At 39.3% G+C, this 21360-nt stretch overlaps 1 protein-coding gene and 1 pseudogene across 2 annotated transcripts in view; both read right to left on the reverse strand.

The window, feature by feature from the left end:
- The window catches only part of PCGF6 (polycomb group ring finger 6), a 34599-nt gene extending 24606 nt beyond the window's left edge, over nucleotides 1-9993 (reverse strand). The window contains exons 1-7 of one of the 2 annotated variants that reach the window (XM_047826425.1): nucleotides 9538-9993; nucleotides 8631-8730; nucleotides 8444-8540; nucleotides 7561-7616; nucleotides 7401-7460; nucleotides 6401-6509; nucleotides 1183-1210 (exon numbers count right to left, since the gene is read on the reverse strand). In XM_047826425.1, coding sequence (XP_047682381.1) covers nucleotides 1183-1210; nucleotides 6401-6509; nucleotides 7401-7460; nucleotides 7561-7616; nucleotides 8444-8540; nucleotides 8631-8730; nucleotides 9538-9894 — 807 coding nt within the window. In that variant the 5' untranslated portion in view covers nucleotides 9895-9993. The remainder of the gene's footprint in view (nucleotides 1-1182; nucleotides 1211-6400; nucleotides 6510-7400; nucleotides 7461-7560; nucleotides 7617-8443; nucleotides 8541-8630; nucleotides 8731-9537) is intronic. The other variant, XM_047826424.1, reaches the window with a different exon arrangement.
- LOC125148382 (40S ribosomal protein S12-like) lies at nucleotides 2390-6386 on the reverse strand (annotated as a pseudogene).
- Nucleotides 9994-21360: the final 11367 nt, after the last annotated feature.

Raw genomic sequence — 21360 nt, forward strand, 5'->3', positions numbered from 1 at the left:
TCAGCATAACATTTGTTTGTTTTGGCAAGAATACTTTACAGGTGGTATTGTCATGTTTTTCTAATGTGTTAGGATTGGAACTACTTAAATATTCTAGGTCCATATGCTTTTGTGGAAGCAACAGGCTAATTAATTTCTAGTTCTTTCTTCATGAAGTTTTTACACTCTCTTGGGTGTCTGGCTACTACAGATGATTGGACAAATATCTTTAGCAAACTCTAGGAGCATAGGACACTATACTTGACCCATACAGAAACTTATATGCCACTTTCCCACTTACCACACTACTATGAAAGAACTTCCTAAAGTTAATTGCCATAAATTTGATTTTTTACAACTTAGAATAAATTCAAAGTTACCAGACTTAACACTGCATCCCCTCCATCACTCTGATCTCTAGGAAACATCTATAATATACTTCATCCACAGAAGTATCCACCTATTCCTATGCTGTAGTTCATGTCTCTCAGCAACTGTATTCACAAAACAGTATACCGAACCAGATATAATCCACCCAAGTGTTAGTACAGACTTTGACAAAGTCACTAAAAATCCAAACAGATCAAAGCTATTTCCTTATATATTTACAATCCCAAGTAAGTATAAGGCCTGACTTAACCCTTTTTAAAAAGTTACCCTTTCAAAAAAAAAAAGTTAGCTTTTCCTGAATGACTCATCCTATAGGAGCAACACTGTGTACAACGGGACCTGTGATAATAGAGCCTTTAAGACAACTCTGAACTTATGTATGTTACAAAGGAGTTCATTCTTACTTCTAAAAATTCAGTAAATGAAGTTACAAGTTAGGGCAGGTTACCTTGAGCCCAAAATGTTATGTGCAAATAAAAATTTAAGCTCATATTTAACCAAATGCCAACTATGCAAGAAATGCTTTGAAACATTTTTTTAAATCACCAAATTATCCTAGTATTTGGTTTTAGAATTTTAGAAATATCTCACTTCTATTTCCTTAGACCACTGTCCTGTATTAAGAACAAATCCCTACGTATTAACTCTTTTCTCATAAACTTATCATGACAGCATTACTGAACGTACTTCGTATTTCTACCACTTTTATTCACAAAACACTACTGGAATTGAAAGCAATCTCCATGATTGCTAATCTGACTCCCAAATTGTGTACTACAGGGTCTTCCTGTGAAGTAAATGAAAATAAAATACCTTAAAATGTCCCGTGCCTTCATTAGCACTGAAAAATGAAAGCAAAATTAATCAACATTTTAAACTATACGTTAAATCATAAAACACAGAAAAATAACATGGATATAAATACTCGAGGAACATCAATTTAATCTCAAAACGCCACCACCTACCCTTTTATGAAATAAAGAAATGTGGTTGTCATGTCTGCCACCTACTGGAAGGTAAAGGCAGTTTTCTCCGCTATTTTACACTACTTTGTATACTTCCAGGAGTGAAGAGTATATCCTTAATATTTAGGTTTCCCCCGCATGTTACATTCTAACATTTTCCAATTTTTTTTTAACATTTTCCAATTTAAGGTAAGACTTCTTTTTTTCCTATCATAATTAATGTGTTTTCTCTTTACAGTAACCTTTACAAGATAGATTTCTTACAAGAAGGCTACTAGATTTCCTGTTAGTTTGCTTATAGCATAATGGGCATGATTTGCTGTTTGCTCTTCACCTAGAAGTGCAAAGGGACTTCTTAAGTCCATTACATTTATGTCATGAGGAGACAATAGGCTCTAACTTTTGCTGATCATCTACTATGCACAGGCATTGTATGAGGTCTTCATAGAAGATGCATGCTTTTCATTTAGTCCTCATAATAGCCCTGCATATCGGGTATTAGTATCTCCCTTCTACAGATAAGGAAAATTAGCCTCAGAGAGGTTTAATAACTTAAGGTCACAGAGCTACTAAGTGATAAAGCTTCCAACTCATGTGTACCTAGCATCAGAACCCACATTCTTTCCTATAGTGTTGTGAAGAGTAGGCCAGACCACAATTGCATCATCTACAAAATATTCTTATAATACAAATATAATAAAGAAATATATTAAAAGATAACATAAAAGCTACATTATAAGCACATAGTATGTTAATATAAATGTTATATATATATATACACACATATATATACATATGAATGTAATGTAAACCTAAAATATATAATATAAACTTAGCGTTGTAAAATAAAATATCCTACTTGTTACAAGAATCATTTCTATAGAATCCATGATGTACAGTCATCTGGCTTCTGCTTAAGCACCTAAAGAGAGAACTTCTCGGGGCTCCTGGGTGGCGCAGTCGGTTAAGCGTCCGACTTCAGCCAGGTCACGATCTCGCGGTCCCTGAGTTCGAGCCCCGCGTCAGGCTCTGGGCTGATGGCTTGGAGCCTGGAGCCTGTTTCCGATTCTGTGTCTCCCTCTCTCTCTGCCCCTCCCCCGTTCATGCTCTGTCTCTCTCTGTCCCAAAAATAAATAAAAAACGTTGAAAAAAAAAAAAAAAAGAGAGAACTTCTCAACTGACTAGTTCATTCCATTTGTGGGCAACTTGGTTAGAAATGGCTTGCTCGCACTGAATCAAACATGTTTCTCCCTGTAACTTACACCTACTAGTCCTAATTTTGTCTTTTGGTACTCTTGTGAACTAGATCCAACTTTTCTTTTTATATGATAACCCTCTAAAATCTGAAATTAATTTAAGGGGCTTAGGATTGTTCTTTTTCAGACTATTTTTGTTCCTTCCCTTACCATATATGACATGGTTTTCTAACTTTTTGCTATTCCGGTTACACCTCATTTTACCAACCTCTCTCTTAAAATGTAGTGCCCAGAGCTCAACATAATACACTAGTTGGATTAATACAGCGTACAGTTGGATAGCAACTCCCTGGTCGACTAAGTGTTACTGAGCTGAAGATTGCATTAAATTTTGGCTGTATCATACTTATCTCATGTGAGTCCATTTTATTCACTAGGCAGATGTACATATTACAGGACCACGGAGTACTTTAACCTTTATTTTCGAATGACCCTGCATTATTTCAATATTCCTACATTGCTAATAGTTTAGACATGGTAGGAATACCATAAATTGATACTTAAAACACTCCTGTTAGATGCTATTATGATCCCCAGTTTAGAAAAACAGAAACTGATGAGAATTCAGCTACATCCCAAAGGTTATATACCGTTAGTTACTGAGACTTTTCAAAGTCTATGGTTTCTATATACACTATACTGCCTGCCTGAGGTTATTTCTTTTCATAATCTTCTACTTTACACACAAACTGAGAACAAAAACAAGAAGTACAAGACTATCTAAATATCACAAAACACGCATACCCAATTTAGGGGGGGGACCTAGCTTCATATTCCAGTGGTTGAAAAGTCACTGCCCACGAGATGAACCTACCTCGGGTTTTTTTGCTCCTCCAACTCAAGTGGGGCCAACAGATGGACCAAATTTGCTTTTGTACTTGCATCAGGTTAAAACTCATCTGCCGCTTGTCCTGCCATGAGAGAGCTGCCTATGCGTTACCCTCAGTAGCCTGACTTCTGTGAGAACATAAAAGCTTTTCCATGTAGTGAACTCTGGGGACTGGTGACTTCAAAAGGACTTTCTGCTTCTGGAAGCTTTCTTTCAAAAAGACTCCTTGCCACTCTGAAAGCTTTTTTCCCCTCAACCAGTTGAAAATGGATAAAGGGCTATATTATGAGTCAGACTACTCATCATAATCATCAACACAAAAGGCTCAATTCTTTCTTTTCACAGACAGAGAAGCTGAAGCTCTGAGACTAGAAGTTCTGTGAGGGCAAAGGCCATGGCTGACTTCTTCAAACCCATATTCTCAACCACTCGCAGAGTGCTGTGCTGGTATGTAGCTGGACCTTAACATCTTGTGAATAAACAAAAAGCAATTTGTTAATGTTTACAAAACTAGATAACAGAAAAGCTAGGATTTAAACCTAGATCCTCCCTTATTCCAAGCAAGGGCTCTTTTCTTTTTCTTCTTCTTCTTCTTCTTCTTCTTCTTCTTCTTCTTTTAGAACAAGAACCAAGTCTTTTATTTGTTCATTTTTGCGTTTGAAGTATTTCTCAATGACATCCTTGGCCTGAGACTCTTTGCCACAGTCCTTAACCACCAAACAGTTGCAACCAACCACTTGATGGGGTTTTCCCTCTCTGTCAGTTTTACATAGGCCCACCCATTCCCCTAGTTTCTTGTTGTCATCAACCTTAATTAGGTTGATTTGGTATTCAGCACAAGGGGCGTCCATCAACTTGATGTATATAGTTCATCACACTTGGATGCAAGCACACAAAGATGGGCTTGGCGCTTGGGGAATTCCACACGCCAGCCCGTCGCAGGAGAGGGCAGTCTTCAGCACCTCTCGTAAAGCAGTATTAACATCCATTGCACCTCCAGCAGCAATGCCTTCCTCAGCCATGGTGGTGGGTTACCGGTGGAGCGAAGCTTGAGTGCAACAGAGCCTCTGCCTCCCTGGGACTCCCCATGGCAGGGAAAGAGCATGAGGGCTCTTTATTCTACAGCAGGGAAAATTTACTAATGAAACAAATTTGGTAAGTGTTAATGACTGCCCTGAGTACTGTGGTCAATCCTCACTCATCAGGAAAGCCTGCCATGATTTATTATTGATTTCCGCTGCGGGCAAAGACAGAGGTAATGGCAGCATACCCATCACTTATTTGCCATCTTTACCTCCCTGCCACTTTTCAAAAAATGTATAAAAAATTGATCATCAGTTCTTACTGTGTACCAGTAGAAAACTTTACATTTCCCCAAAATATTTTTTAGAAATATAAACTCCTTTCAGTTTTCAAATTTTAATTAAACAGACTTACAAAAAATCAGGTTACATAGTAAAAATTCAAACACAACGAAAAGACTTTTTCCCTACTGTAGACTCACAGACTTCAGTTGCCCTCTTCTAGAGGCAATTGCCATTAACATATTAACATTTTTTTAATATGTCCTTTCAGGAATGATCTGTGCATGTAAAAAAGAAATGTATATACACATATTTCCCACCATGCTCTTTAAAAAAAAACCATACATGGGCGCTTGCGATGTATTCTCTTATTTTGTTGATTGTTCCATTTAAGCATATATGCTGTTACATTAGCACATACTCACGTGCTATATACCATTATTTAACCAGGTCCTTTTTAGATTGGAACATTCTTTATTATCAGAAATTGCTTGTTTAAAGTTTGGTATTACATAGTTTCTGTTCTTTCCTCCAAAGGGATTATTTTGTTATCAACCACTACTACATGGGCTTTGTGTTCTCGCCCCTTAGGTGTCCTTAATATCAGCCGAGAACATAGGGTGACTGACCACATAAAGAGGTAAACACAACATAGCACAAGCTAGATACTAAATAGATGATACAGGCAATCTAGAATTATAAGGAGAAAGTTACTGAAAAGTAAAATAGTCATCAGCGACACAAAATGGAAAATCTAGATTTTCTAAAAAAAGCATGTTAGTTTATTCTGCAAACTATGTAAGAATTTTGAAAACTGCAGTTTGATACATGCCAACTCTATGATGATACTGTATTTAACAATGTTGCAATGTAATAGAATATACCATATGCTACATATAAAGTTTGAAAGAAGCAATTTATATCAATTGGAAAGATATCCAACTACTTCAGAAAACAATTTGGCAAAACCAAGTAAAGTTGAAAACAAATATATCCTAAAACTCAGCAAATCTATACTCTTAGAGAACTATCTCACATATACACAAAGAGATACATACAAAAATGTTTAAAGCAACATTATTTATAACAGCAAAAAAAACCCAAAAAAAACCCTGGAAACAACCTATAAGTTCAACTGTACAAGAAAAGATAAATTACGGTATATTTATTTTAAGGGAATACCAGGCAATGGTGAAAATGAATCAACTAGAATTACACATTTCCTCATGGATGAATCGCACAATGCTGAGTGAATAAAACAAGTTGGAAAACACAGTGATACCATTTAAAGTTTTTAAATGGGCAAAAGCAATTCTACATCGTTGCTTAAGGATAAATATGTGTGATAAACATATTTTAAGAAACCATGGGAATCGCAATCATTACTTTTAGGAGACTGGTTATTAACCTCTAAGAAAAGAGGGATGAGCAGGAAGGGGTGGCCGAAGGGTTTGTGCCATACGAGCGTGCGGTATTTCTTAAGCCTGATGATGGTGACAGAAGTGGTGTAGTGCTATTCTTCAGACCTTTTTCTAAGTCTTAAATATTTCATGATTAATTTTTAAAAGGATATCACAAAAATTTGATTTTACCTACGTTAAGGATGATTTCATAACTGTTGGACTTAACAAATTCTTTATTTTAAGGTTAAGAGGTAGAGAGATTAAGGGTACTCACCCAATGAACTCTAGTAGTAAAGACATATCAAGTTCAGGTGGGATACGAAACACTGATTCTAAGACTTTCTTAGATCTTCCTTTGCTCGAAGGGACTGGCTGTGGAACAGCTATTTAAAAGCCAAACAAAAAAGTTGGGTTAGAATAAAAATTTCATGAATTGAGATCTTTGAAAAATATTACACAGATATTATAACTATGTTGACTATTTAAAAGATGATAATGCACTCAATCTCCCTTTAATAACGTTAAATAATCTGTCAAAGCCAGTGAAATTGCATGTGGGGACCACTCCACAATGGAAGGCAGGTATACAGGGTTGGTTTATCAGGGCCACAGAGAGGGCTCATAACACAACGGTTGTAGATAATCCTTAACAAGCACTATTGTGTGCAAGGGCTCAGGGGTCATGCTGAGCACTGCACGTGCAGATTCTCGTTTAACCCTAATCATGATCCCATGACATAGGTATACTGCTTTTTTTTTTTTTTTTTTTTACTTAAAACTGTAAAAAAACGGAGATTACTGTTCAAGTGAGATTAGGCAATATATAGTACGTGGAAGAACCAGGACTTAAACACAAATTTATCTAATTTCTAAGCTATCACATCACCATCATCACAAAAACTGAACAGTTACTATGTTCCAGGCACTGTTTTAAGTGCTTTGTATTACTCAATGTATCCTCACAACAATTTTAGGAAGTACTATGATTATCCCTACTTTATAGATGAGGAGTCTGAGACATTGAAGTAATTTGTCAGAGTCACACAGAAAGTGGCAGGGCTAGGATCAATCTCAGACCATCTAGCTCCAGAGCCTGTACTCCTTAATTTTTGTAATTAATTAAATTGAATTACACATCATTACTTTCATCATCTTTCTCGCTCTTTGATCATAAGAAAACAAGCTATCACCAAAAATAATTTCAAAGGGAATAAATTTCGTTAAGTTAGTGGTGTTTAATCTATAAATACATTATGGTATACACCCAAACTTACCAGGTTTAGGTACTTCTAGACCTCTTTCTTTATAGAAATCATGCATTTGCTTTTTTTCTCCTAAAAAATGATAAAACACAGACTAAATTACACTTAAAATGTAACTAGTAGAGTCAGCAGAGATTCTGGGGTTCACAACCATGTAATAAAATAAACTTACTTTCCTCTAGATTGATCACTAATTTGTACACTATGTCTTGTAACTGTCGGTCCAACCTAATAAAAGGAAAGGATGGAGAATACCTCAGAATTCAGCAAAATGCATTTTGGTACAGAGTGAGAATAACTGATGCTCTTTGTAAATAACTGCTTTCTCTTGGGAATGGATATCTCCTTTTTCAGAGGTGAGTTACTTTTATAGGCAGCACCAGTTCTCAACTGACAGAACCTCAAGTCATTAATTATATGTAATCATAAGTAATCACAGACTATTGAATGGTTTGCTAAATTGTTCCATGTGGACTCTCTTATTCTCCTGATAAGAATATGAGCTTGAGTGCGGAAACTGGATTTTGAACTTTTGTGCATCATCTGCAAACCATTCTTCTAGAAAGATAGTAAAAACGTAATAGTATTTGCTGAACAAATGAAAACCAATCCACTTTTAATATTTTTCTTCACTTAGGAAACATAGTATGAACTGAAAATCTGAAAAAGCCACAATGACCTAGGACACACCGGTTTTTCTCAAGAGGCCAGTTGTTTCAGGCATCATTTTTAAAAAGCAGAATTCTAACTATCCCCAAATGACAAACCTAAACTAGCCACAGGAACTTGACTGATGGAATTAAAACCCTCAGAAAGAGAGGCCTGTGCTTATTTATTTATTTATTTATTTATTTATTTATTTATTTATTTATTTTTGGTCCCCAGAAGGTATCACAGTGCCTGGCACACAGTAAGTGTCTTAGATATATTTCTTCAGAGACTATGTAGTTGCCTTTTTGAAACAGGTCAAGAATTCATTCCCAACTACACAACTAGAAGTTTTCATTAAACAAAGTATATTTAAAATATAAATTTTACTTATATATTTTTCTTACCTTATGTTATAAAGAGGTTGTGTCTGATGTACTACTATGTTGCATTTTGGACATCTGTTGCTATAGTAAAAATGTCTTACAATGCAGCTTTTACAAACTGTTGAAAAATAAAATGTTTAAATTAGGATGCTTTGGAGACATTTCAAAAATTGAATGTATCATTTCAAAATGTGAACTATATGCTTACATGTATGAAGACATTCTGTAATGGTAGTTGCATCTATTAAGTAACCTTTGCAAATGGAACACAAGATGTACGGGGTCAGTTCTGAGAGATTAATCAGGCGCTGCAAATGCAATGGAAGTAGTTTTAAAGTACAAGCCCTTGCCTTCTCAAATTCTTAAGCCATAATCCCCACATATCATTATGAACAATGTAACTTACTTTGCAACACCACAATATTACAGTACCTCCAACCCTTCAAAATACTTCTGAAAGTTACAATAACACAATATAAACCAATGTTTCAAAAAGACCTTATTCTCCTGGATATACTGCATACTGCCAGATGAGGAGCATCTTACTTTATGAAATACTTACAAAACGGTCAAACTTTCCAGATACAGGTGTTTACGTTTAATAGGTCAATTCTGACTGGCTAGGTGTATTACCCAACTTGATGAAGTATGCCCTACCACATTAAACAAACAAAACAAAAAACAAAACAAAAACAACCATCCTTTTCAATTAGAGATTGGATAGGGAAGAGTGTGCCATCCTCTCAACACCCTGTAGAAGAAATGGACTGTTTCTCGTCCGACTTGCAAGTTCCTGGAAAGAGAAACACTGCACCCTACGCGCCCACCCGCCTGGCATAATTTAATAATGATTTACAGAAAGATCGAGTCGGACCCCGAGAGCCTAAGTGAGCGGCAGGAACCTCACAAAGAGTCGACAGGGGGTCGGGCGGGGAAACAAGCCCAGTCCGCGCCACATGCCTGGGCAGGTAGAGCAGGGAGGGGTGGAGGTCGACGCGAGTGCCAAGGGCTACAACGGCGAGCCGGGGACGCACGGCCCGGCCCTCGGTGGGGAGGGCGGGCTTCGTCCCGGAGGCCCCTCTGCCCCGGCGTGGTCAGGCAGGGGCTATAAATACCTCCTCCTCGTCCTCGGAGTCCGGCCGGCCTCCCTCCAGCCTCAGCGAGAAGTGGCTCATCTCTTCCTCCTCCTCCTCTTCTTCTTCCTCCAGCTCCTCATCCTCTTCCAACTCGTCGTCCTCGTCCTCGAAGCGGCCCCGCATGCGGCCCAGGCTGCGCTCTGGCTCCAACTCTGGGGGCCGGGCGCCCGAGCAGCCGGGAGCCCCCGCCTCGGGCAAAGGCGGCGGGCCCTCCTCCCCCGCTGCGGGTGCCGGGGTGAGGGCAGGCGGGGACACGGCTGGCGGGGGCGGCATGGCCGCAGCTCCCTCGGCCCTGGCGGCTCCCGCGCTGCCCGTCGCCAACGAAACCCTCTCCATGCCGGGGCTAGAGGCCGGTCGAGACGAGACCCAGTGGCTGGCTAGCGCGGGAGTACTGCCGACCTGCCTACGCTGCCAGTGCGCAGGCGCGAGAGACCTGCAGGGCCGCTGGGAAATGTGGTTCGCTGCCCTCACCTAAACCTGGGCGTGCACTGAGCCGTTCTGCATATAGGGTGGGGCCCATGGCCGGATTTAGAAGAATCAAGTTTTCACTTTGGAAGGCTGATGCTCTCTTCACTCCTTTTTAATTTAATTTTTAAGCAGTTTGCTTTTTTAAACTGATCTCTACACCAAATGGGATTTGAACTTACAACCCTGAGATCAAGAGTCCCGTGCTCTACAGACTGAGTCACTCGGTTGTCCCTCTTCACTCCCTTTTTTAAAATGATTAAATTGTTAAGCATATGACTTCCGCTCAGATCATGATCACATGGTTCATGGGTTCAAGCCCCAGGTCAGGCTCAGTGCTGACAGTTCAGAGCCTGGAGCCTGCTTGGGATTCTGTGTCTCCCTCTCTGCTGCCCCTCCCCCACTTGTGCTCTGTATCTCAAAAATAAATTTAAAAATGTTAAAAAAAAATTAAAATGACAAAATTGGTACCATTCCAGACAGCAGTATTCTGTCTGTATGGATTGATGCACAGAGCACTGAAATAGGTGCCATCATGATGTCGTATTATGAACCATAATGACCTAAGTTTGAGTGGCGATTGCGCGTTTCTTTCATCCAAGATTATTTCCATGAGGCAGTATGACATTTCTATTTTGAAATATGTAAGTTTATTTGGAGGAATTAAATCTTTTATTGCCATAGGATGGACATTTAATCACCATTTAAAGACCATCCTCGAGTCCCTATCACATAGAAGAAAGTCATTATATTTACTTCAACAAATATTTACCAAAGGTCTATTGTAGCAGGAACTGAGACCTATTCATGCACTCCTACCCCCCACCCCCCAATTTTTTTATGAAAGAGATATGGCGTTGGCGTAGTTTATCCTTGCTAACATAGTGCCAGCTAATGTCATGATGCTTGTAAGCTGGATTCAGAAAGGAGTTAAAAGCTCCTTAACGAAATAATGCTGGGGGTGGGGGGATCACACTTGAGAATGTGTCGTCACTGAGTAAAATCAATGCTAATTTGGGAGTGGTGTACATACTTCTTAGGGAACTGGTGAGGAAATCAAGTCATTATGCTTATTTGGGGAAAACTGAACCTGACTTGATGAGCACCCATTGCCCCTGGACTAGACTCTCCCTCTCCCTCTGTAGTCGCCAAAATCTGGTCAAGCCTAAGATACTGAAGTATGCAAGATTCAAAAAGTGGAAGAAAGGAAATGTCTCCTCCTATATGGAAGAGTATAAAGCCTCGAGGAAGGGGGATGGGAACTGGACTAGGATATTGAAAGAGGACGGTTGAAGAGAGATTGAAAGGGACATAGACACCTGAGATAGTCTCCTTACGTGACCCTAAAACTGTAAGAGCTTCCACCTGATTACATTAGATAAAGGCATAGCTTTTCACCTTTCAACATTGTAAGACAAAATAATTACTTGTACCATGCATTTTAATCATAAAATTTTGTAGTGTGGGGTGCCTGGGTGGCTTAGTTAGTTAAGCCTCCAACTCTTGATATCAGATATAGGTCTTGCTCTCAGTGTGGTGAGTTGAAGCACCACAATGGAGTCTGCACTAGGCGCGGAGCCTACTTTATTAATATTATATTTTATGTAGAGTGTGAAATACTGAGAATCCTCAAAATTTTAAAAATGTAATCAAGAATTGCACATTTTCAAATCTGGCAAGCTAACTGAATTATGAACTTGCATTACTGCCACGGGGGGTAGCAGTTTAGTTAGTAAACAGAAATATCTGCAGGCTTTGTGGGTCCTAGGGTGTGAAAGGTAGTTTTATGTGTCATCTTGGCGAAGCTGTAGTACCCAGTGATTCAAATACTTATCTAGGTATTGCTGTGAAGGTATTTATAGATGTAATTAACATCTACAATCAGTTGACTTTAAGTAAAAGATATTATCCCATATAATCTGAACAGATCTTATCCAATCAGTTGAAACCCTTAGGGGTAAAACTGAGACTCACCTGAGGAAGAGAAATTCTTCCTGAGGACTGCAGCATTAATCCTTCCCAGGAGTTTCCAGCATGTTGGCCTGCCCTACAGATTTCAGATCTGCCTAGCAAGCCTCCAGGATTGTTTAAAGCAATTCCTTGTAATAAATCTCTTAATAAATATATGTGTCCTAGTACTTACGTTTCTCTGGTAAAACGACTAATCCATATGGTAAATGGCTTAACTATGTGATATTTATAATATGTGAGGCCTTCCAAAATGTATCTATTTCATAAAATGAGGATTTTTTGTATCTCCATTATGATCTAAGTGTGTTTCCACATCAAAGTTATATTTGGGGCACTTACCTGGGACCTTTACATTTTGACAAGGCACCAGAATTGAATCATGTCCCAGATTGAGCCAGAACTCACCCTGAATGTTAACTTGTTAAAATGGTGTAAATACAAAACAGCAGAAGTGGACCTACACAACGAGTAATTGCACTCCTTACATGATAATTAATTAGACTGACAGAGATGCTGTAGAAAAGATGAAACATCAGTACTAGAGGTTTTTTTTTTTTTTGGGGGGGGTGCTTTGATATTCAAACAGAAGAGCCTATCTAGAGGTGCCTGCCTGGCTCAGTCAGTGGAGCATACGACTCTGGATCTCGGGGTTGTGAATTCAAACCCCACACTGGGTGTGGAGCCTACTTAAAAAAACAAGAGGGGCACCTGGGTGGCTCAGTGGGTTAAGCATCTGACTCTTGATTTGGTTGCAGGTAGTAATCTGGCAGTTTGTGAGTTCGAGCCCCGTGTTGGGCTCTGTGCTGACAGTGTGGAGCCTGCTTGGGATTCTGTCTCCCTCTCTCTTTCTGTCCCTCCTCTGCTCGTGCTCTCCCTCTCAAACATAAATAAACATTAAAAAAAAAAAGAAAATCATATCTAAAAACCGTTATGAAAGGCTCACACATTAATTAATTAGGAGATGGCAATTGTTGCTTGATTATAAATGTTGATTGTGAAGGATAGTGGGTCTCTGGGTACAAAATAGTTATTTTTATTTATTTATGTATTTTAAAAGCTTATTTATTTTGAGAGAGAGAGACAGCATGCAACCAGGGGAGGGGCAGAGAGAGGGGGAGAGAGGATCCCAAGCAGGTTCCTGCGATGTTGGCACAGAGCTAACTGAAAGCTCAATCTCACAAACCATGAGATCATGGCCTGAGCTGAGATCAAGAGTCAGACTCTTAACTGACTAAACCACCCAGGTCCCCTTGGGTACAAACTTTTTAAAGCAGATCCATGACCAATATTGTGGGATTGGTTGGGGAATCAAGAAACCCCTAAATGTTCCTTGGGACTTGCAGTGATTTCCTGATACTCTTTGTAAATAAACAATTCACCAAAGTCTTTAATTTTTAAAAGCAGATTTAAAAAAATCAGGGGCACCAGGGTGGTTCAGTTAGTTAAGCATCTGACTTCATGATCTCATAGTTCTTGAGTTGAGCCCGTGTCGGGCTCTGGCTGACAGCTCAGATCCTGGAGCCTGCTTCAGATTCTGTGTCTCCCTCTCTCTCTGCCCTTCCCCTGCTTGCACTGTGTCTCTCAAAAACAAATAAATAAACATTAAAAAATTTTGTTTTAGTAAAGGACTGGGGCGTCTCGCTGGCTCAGTTGGAAGGGCATGTGATGCTTGATCTTGGGGTCGAGCCCCATGTTGTATGTAGAGATTACTTAAATTTAAAAAATATACAAAGGATTTTATGGTATCAATATTCATTTCAAAAAAAGTATTATTAAAACAGTTTCAAACCATCAGATGAATATGTTATATAAATAATTACTGATACAACTCTGACCCAAAATATAGACTCTAATCTAGGTCTAGACTTGATTTGTAAATATTATTATTTACCCTACTTCTTGTGCTGATTTGCTAACATGGTGAGGGTTCCTGAAACTCATAGCTTTGTCTTAATTTCAAGGATCACATGGCTAATGATCTAAAATTCTGCACTGCTGCTCAAGTCCTACAGATCATGTCTTCTGATGTTATACAACAAATTGTATTTGTGAAAGAAAATCAAGCTTTAGATTCCTCTGAAAAGTCAGATTCCAAAGGTATTTAGCATCATGGTACCTTACCAAATTAAAACATGTTTTTTGTTTGTTTTTCCAAATACCCCATCTAAAACAGACTCCTTAGAGTTCCATTATAAAGGTTTGTAAGAACTATACTAAATCTAATTAAAGGCAGTGGATGAATATACTCATTTGTTGTTGTTACAAAATGTTGACTAGGTCTAGGCAAAATAATCTTTAAAGAGAAGAACATTGTTGAAGGACACACACATCCCAATTTTGAAACCTACTACAAAGCTACAATAATAAAAAATACTGTGGTACTAGCGTAATGATAGATGCGCAAATCAAATGGAATAGAACTGAGAAGGCAGAAATAAAGCCTCACATTTGTAGTCAATTGGTTTTTGAGAAAGTTCCCAAAACAGCCAAAGGGGAAAGAATTTCAACAAATGGTGCTGGGATAACTGGATAGCCACATGCAAAAGAATGAGGTTGGACCCTTACCTCTTACCATATACAAAAGTTAGCTGAAATGGATGATCGACTTGGAGCACCTGGGTGGCTCAGTTGGTTAAGCATCCAACTTTTGATCTCAGCTTAAAAAAATTTTTTTAATGTTTATTTATTTTTGAGAGACAGAGAGAGGCAGAGCATGAGCAGGGAGGGAGCAGAGAGAGAGGAAGACACAGAATCTGAAGCAGGCTCCAGGCTTTGATCTGTCAGCACAGACCTCCATACGGGGCTCAAACTCATGGACCACGAGATCATGACCTGAGCCAAAGTCGGATGCTTAACTGACTGAGCCACCCAGGCGCCCCTTGATCTCAGCTTTTTAAAGTTTATTTATTTATTTTAAAATTTTTAATGTTTACTTTTGAGAGAGAGAGCCAGGGGGGGAGAGGCAGAGAGAGAGGGAGACAGAGGATCCGAAGTGCCCTCTGCGCTGAGAGCAGAGAGTCTGATGAGGGCTTGAACTCACGAACTGCAAGATAATGACCTAAGCCAAAGTTGGATGTCCAACTGACTGAGCCACCCAGGTGCCCCTATTTATTTATTTTGAGAGAGAGAGAGAGAGAGAGAGAGAGAAAGAGAGAGAGAGAGAGAGAGAATGAGCTCTGTGCTCAGACATGGGGCTTGAACTCACAAGAAGTGAGATCATGACCTGAGCCAAATTCCAGATTGGGACACTTAACCAACTGAGCCACCCAGGTGCTCCATCAGCTCAGGTCCTGATTTCAGGATTGTGAGTTCAAGCCCTGTGTTGGGCTCTGTGCTGGATGTGAAGCCTACTTAAAACACATACACACAAATGGATCATGGACTTAAGTGTAAAAGCTAAAAACAGTGAGGGTACAGTAGCAAATATGAAAATGATACATTCTTTTTTTCTTTTCAAAATTATGTTTAAAGACTTGGAAGACAAAAAAAGAGGTCATAAAAATTGTACAATAGAAATAATTCCTGAATAATAATAATAATAATAATAATAAACCTTCATGTAAAATGACACTGAACCTAAGAAAGAAAGACTAAGTAAGATTAAACACAGTTTTTTTCTGACATGCTTTCATGAACCCACAGATACATGTCTGGTGTACATCATTATCATGTGTTAAAGAATGTTAGATAGCTCTTTTCTACCCTTAAAAAATAAAATAATAATTAAAGAGTTTGTGTGTGTGTGTGTGTGTACGCTAACGAAATGTCTCCAATGATAGTTCTGAGAACCAAATCTCTTAAAGTATATAAGGCAAAATTTTGTCACTTGGAGTAGGGGTATGGATATATGGATAGGTCCTAAATGTTGGTTTAGCTTAATTTAGACCAATAGACCAATTTAGACCTGCACAATAGGGCAACCCATTCTTCTTGGCTGAGACTACTATCAGGAGGGCCACTGAGGAAAGAAAAGGACTCAGCGTATGGCAAACCACTGGAAGATACTGAAACAGAGCAACAATCTCCTTAAGATCAGTTTGGGTCCACAGAGGTAGAGAGTCCTTTAGCCAACAGTTGAAAATGAACACTTTTACATATCTTGTATAAGTCATCCAAGCAACCGAGTGGGAGAGGAGCAGAGAGAGAGGGAGACATAGGATCCGAAGCAGGTTCCAGGCTCTGAACTGTCAGCACAGAGCCCAACCCAGGGCTCCAACTCAAGAACTGAGAAATCATGACCTGAGCTGAAGTCGGCACTCAACCAATGGAGCCATCCAGGCACCCTTTAAGTTCTTTAAATTTATTTTTAATTTATTTAATTATTTAACTTTGTTTGTTTGTTTTAGAGAGAGAGCAAAAGTAGGGGAAAGGGACAGAGGGAGAGAGAGAATCTCAGGCAGGCCCCATGCTCAGCATGGAGCCCGATGTGGGGCTTGATCCCACAACCCTGGGATCATGACCTAAGCACAAATCAAGAGTCAGACACTTAAACAACTGAGCCACCCAGGCTCCCCAACTGTAAAGTTCTATATAGTAAATATGTTTGGCTTTATGGGCCAGTTGAGTAGCCTCTGTTGTAGCTACTCAACTCTGTTGCTGTAGCACAGAAACAGCCATAGATAATATATAAACAAATAACTCTGATTTTGTGCCAATAAAAGTTTATTTCTAAAGAAAGACAGTGGGCTATAGTTTGCTGACCCCAACCGTAGAACAATTAATATCCTAGCATTAAGTGTGAACTACCACACCAGTCAATAGACCTGTGGAGAAGGTATAATAGGAGTCAACCGTAAGAAAATGGAGGTGGAGGGGAAGAGTTGCCTAAGCAGTGTGCGGCAAATGAATGGGAGATAAGTTGGAGACATAGGCTTCAAGTAAGCAGGAGATTTGAACCAAGGGAAACTATTTGCATATTATTATAAATGAGGTGAGAAATCACTGAGGGGTTATAGGCATGTGAAAATTTTTAAAAGTCTTTTTTTACATTTCTTTATGTTTTGAGAGACAGAGAAAGGCAGAGCATGAAGGGGGGAGGGGCAGAGAGAGAGGGAGTCACAGATTCTGAAGCAGGCTCCAGGCTCTGAACTGTCAGCACAGAGCCCAACGCGGGGGCTCGAAGTCACAAACCACAAGATCATGACCTGAGCCGAAGTTGGACTGAGCCATCCAGGTGCCCCATATTTGTCTCTATAATTTGATGGTAGAGAGAAAGCATGTCTGTGTGGGCCTAGATGGGAAAGATGCAAAATCCTGTGTTTGGCCTCTCTGGACTCTGCCAATGAACATCTTCCTGCTGCTTTTGCTCTGCATCCTTAGCTATAATATGCTTTAGCCTTGAGAATAACCTGCAATTGAGTCTTATTAATACTTTTAGTGAATTGCCAAACTTGAGAAGATTGTGGGATTTTTTAGAAAGGCTTTCTTATTTTTAAGTAATCTCTACACCCAACATGGGCTCAAACTCTCAACCCCGAGATCAAGAGCCACATGCTCTACTGACTGAGGCAGCCAGGTGCTCCACTTGTGGGATTTCTCAAACACTTTTGAAAAAGACTCATACCTCACATCATATTCAAGATTCAGTCCCAAACCAATGGGAGAGCTCATTGGAAAATATATAAGCTCTAGGGGAAAACATGGGTGAATCTTTCTTTAACTTAGGTGAAAGTCTATTTATAATTCAAAATCCAGATGCAATTAAATAAGTTTACATGTTTGACATCATAAAAAATACTTCTGCATGGTCCCCAAAATATAAACAGTATCAAAGATAATGGCCAAACTGGGAGAAAGTATTTGCAACACATATCTCAGATAAGGACCTAATATGCTAAACAGATGAAAAAAACTTAAAAATTAGGGGACAAAGATAAAACTTAATCCCCCAAAGTAATATAAAAACAGTGCCAAAATATGAAAAGATGTTCAGACTCTCTAATGATAAGACAAAATATAAACTAAAATACATATCAACCAATGTAGCTAAGATTACTGGGTTGTGATAATTAAGTGCTTCACTCTGTATTTCTCACTGAATACAGGTAAAAGCTTTGGACAGAATGCATGGAACAGCTATCTATTGACTCTAGAATGCAATTCGTAAGAGGCAGATTGGGGAAGGCAACCAGAACTCCAACTACAACTGAACCATCACTGCATTTCCCATTTTGTTTTTCCTCTGGTATCTCCTGGCCTGGACTCAAACACAAGCTGAAATTCAGAACTGTGCACCAGGTGTGTAAGATAGAACTCTGAGAGAAATCCTCTATCATGGTTTCAGGGGCAGGAAAGGGGACCACTGTAGGTCACAAAGAATGAGGGAAATCCAAACTTTCCTTTTTGTTTTTCCATTCTCTCCCACACCAGTCCATAGGCAGGTCCATCGTGGCAATGGATGTGGGATGACAGTGGAGGCCAGGCAGGCACCTAAAACTCTGAGAGGAGAACTCTGGTCCCAAGAGCAAGGGGGCGTCCCCACTACTGTTTTCACTGTATATCCTCTTGCTTCTTGGCTCCACAGTAGTTGCATTTTCAGGGAGTACACAGCAGAGCAGAAAATTAAAGCCCACTCCCTTTTCCAGCTAGAGGACCAGAAAGAGAAGTGTTGGGGAGATTAAGGAGATCAATAAAATGGTCCTATAAAGTTGGGCTTATCCTCAAGCTGCATATACATGATCTGAGCCTAATCAATGTTACATAGGTTTTAAGAACTGAGATACAAAGTATACCACTACCCAGAAATGTTCTTAACTTGATAAAGGGCATTTATAAAAACCTCACAGTGAACATCATACTTAATAATAAAAAACTAAGTATTTTCTCCCTAAGATAAGGAATGAAGCAAGCATGTCTACTTTCCCCTAACCACTCGTATTCAACACCATATTGCAAGTCCCAGCTACTGCAATAAGACAAGAAAAATAAATAAAAGGCACACAATAAAGGACATTGGAAAGGACATAGTAAAACTATTTGTGACTTAATGAGAAATATCCATTTGGCCTCTGTGGGTTCCCCCCACCCCCAGCACATAAGGCACAAAATCTATGGAATCTCTTAATAAGTGTCTTTTTGTATGCTGAAGAGATGACTGGAGGTTGAAGACACCTGGATAGCCTCAGGATGAGGTCTGAAAAAAACCATGTGATTAGAGGGTTGGAACTTTCAGCCTGATCCCCCTGGTATGAGTTTAAACTTAGGAACCAAATAAGATGGTAAATTCACACTGGTGGCTGGTCTCCCCATCATACCCAACCTGAGATGGCACCCAAATGGACACATCTGTAAAAACTGTGAAAATCCTGAGGATGTGTGTGTGTGCACATGTGTGCGTGTGAATTGGCAAATGGGGTGATGGAGCCCAGACAGTGACACTATAGACTTTCCTCCTTTTGGTGCATCTCTCACCTTTTTCCAATGCTGGGCTTCTGCCTCTCCCTCTGGGTATACATATTAGCCAAGGTAGCTTATAGCTCCACTGAAATACAAATTAATCGAGAAAAGTAATGAGATATAGCAGGTGCAACTCACATTGAAGTGAGAAACTGAAGAGTTTAGACTAGTTAAAACAGATTAAGTGCATCAGATGAAAATTTAAATAAATAATATCCCCCAAAAGAAAGGAGTTCATATTGATTACATCACGGGTTGTCTATTTGGGCACTATTGACATTTTGGGCCAGATAATTCTTTGCTGTGGTGGGATGGGGCTGTCTTGTGAATTGTGGGAAGTTTAGCAGCATCCCTGGCTTCTACAGGCTAGATGCCAGCAGCACCACCGTGAGCTGTGGTGACCAAAAACGTCTCTATATATTGCCAAATGTCCCCAGGAGGGACAAAATCTCCCAAATGGGTTAAAGCAGGATAATAAATCATGAATAACCAATTCAAAATACTATGAAAAATATAATGGTTGAAGTAAATAATTCAATAAATGGGTTATGTAGTAATATGGATCTTGGCCGAGAATGATTACACTGAAACATCAGGTAGAGGAACTTTTCTAGAAGGTATAGGAAGGGGTAAATATGAAAATGTGAAAGCAGACCTAGAAGATAGAAATAAAAGCATTGGGATGCCTGGGTGGCTCAGTCAGTTAAGTGTCCGACTCTTGGTTTCAGCTCAGGTCATGATTTCATGGTTTGTGAGTCTGAACCCCACATTGCACTCCGTGCTGACAGCCTGGAGCCTGCTTGACATTCTCTCTCCCTCTCTCTCTGCCCCTCACCTGCTCACTCTCTTGGTCTTTCTCTCAAAAATAAATAAATAAACTTTAAAGAAAATTTAAAAAAAAGAAATAAAAGTATCAATATCTGTACTATAAGAATACAAGAAGAAGGAGAAAAATAGAAAGGAGAAAATATTTGTAGATATAATGTTTCCAAATTCCCAGAATTAAAAAAAAATCTCAGATTGAACGAGTGCATAAAGGTCCAATCAGAATAGACATGAAAAGTCCAACCCTTGACACATGAAGAGTAAAAGAAAGAACATGGAAGAGAAAGAGAAACAACCAGAGAGAAAGAGTAGCTCTTCTGTAAAGGAACAAGATACAGATTGACACTTGACTTAACACACCCCAAGAAGAGAGCAGAAGGAGAATGAGAGTAGGGATTAGAAAGGAAGGGGAGGGGTACCTGGGTGGCCCAGTTGGTTAAGCACCCAACTCTTGATTTTGGCTCTTGTCATGATCTCATGGTTCAGGAGTTTGAGCCCCGCATTGGGATTTCCCTGTTCTGGATTCTCTCCCCCTCTCTCTCTGTCCCTCCCCCACTCACTCTCTCTAAAAATAGGCGAATAAACTTCTAAAAATTTTTTTTAAAAATTTAATTTTTAATTATTATTTAATTTTTAATAATTATTTAGTTATTTAATTATTTAATTTTTAAGTTATTTTTGAGAGCAAGTGTGAGCAGGAGAGGGGCAGAGAGAGAGAGAGAGAGAGAGAGAGAGGGATAGAGGATCCAAAGCAGGATCTGTGCTGACAGCAACAAGCCTGATGTGGGGCTTGAACTTCCAAACTGAGATCGTGACCTGAACCAAAGTCAGACGCTCAACCAACTGAGCCACCCAGGCACCTCTAGGTAAATAAAGTGCAAAAAAAAAAAAAAAAAAAAAGGGAAAAGAGAAACAAAAATTAAAAGTGGGTCTTGCAGTTATTCAATATACTTTACTGTGGTATAAAGTTCCAACCGAGACTTTTTGGAACTTAAGGGACAAAGCTAGGTGAAATGTAGACCCTACAGAGGGAAAAGGGGTGGCTGTACTTTTGTGAGTCCCACCCTCCGGGTTTCAGCTGTACAGATGGATCCAGTTTCCAGGATCTGATTCTCAAGACTAATGTCTGCACCAGAATGCTAATTT

The sequence above is a fragment of the Prionailurus viverrinus genome, chromosome D2 (assembly GCF_022837055.1).
Source record: "Prionailurus viverrinus isolate Anna chromosome D2, UM_Priviv_1.0, whole genome shotgun sequence".
NCBI classification, from domain to species: domain Eukaryota; kingdom Metazoa; phylum Chordata; class Mammalia; order Carnivora; family Felidae; genus Prionailurus; species Prionailurus viverrinus.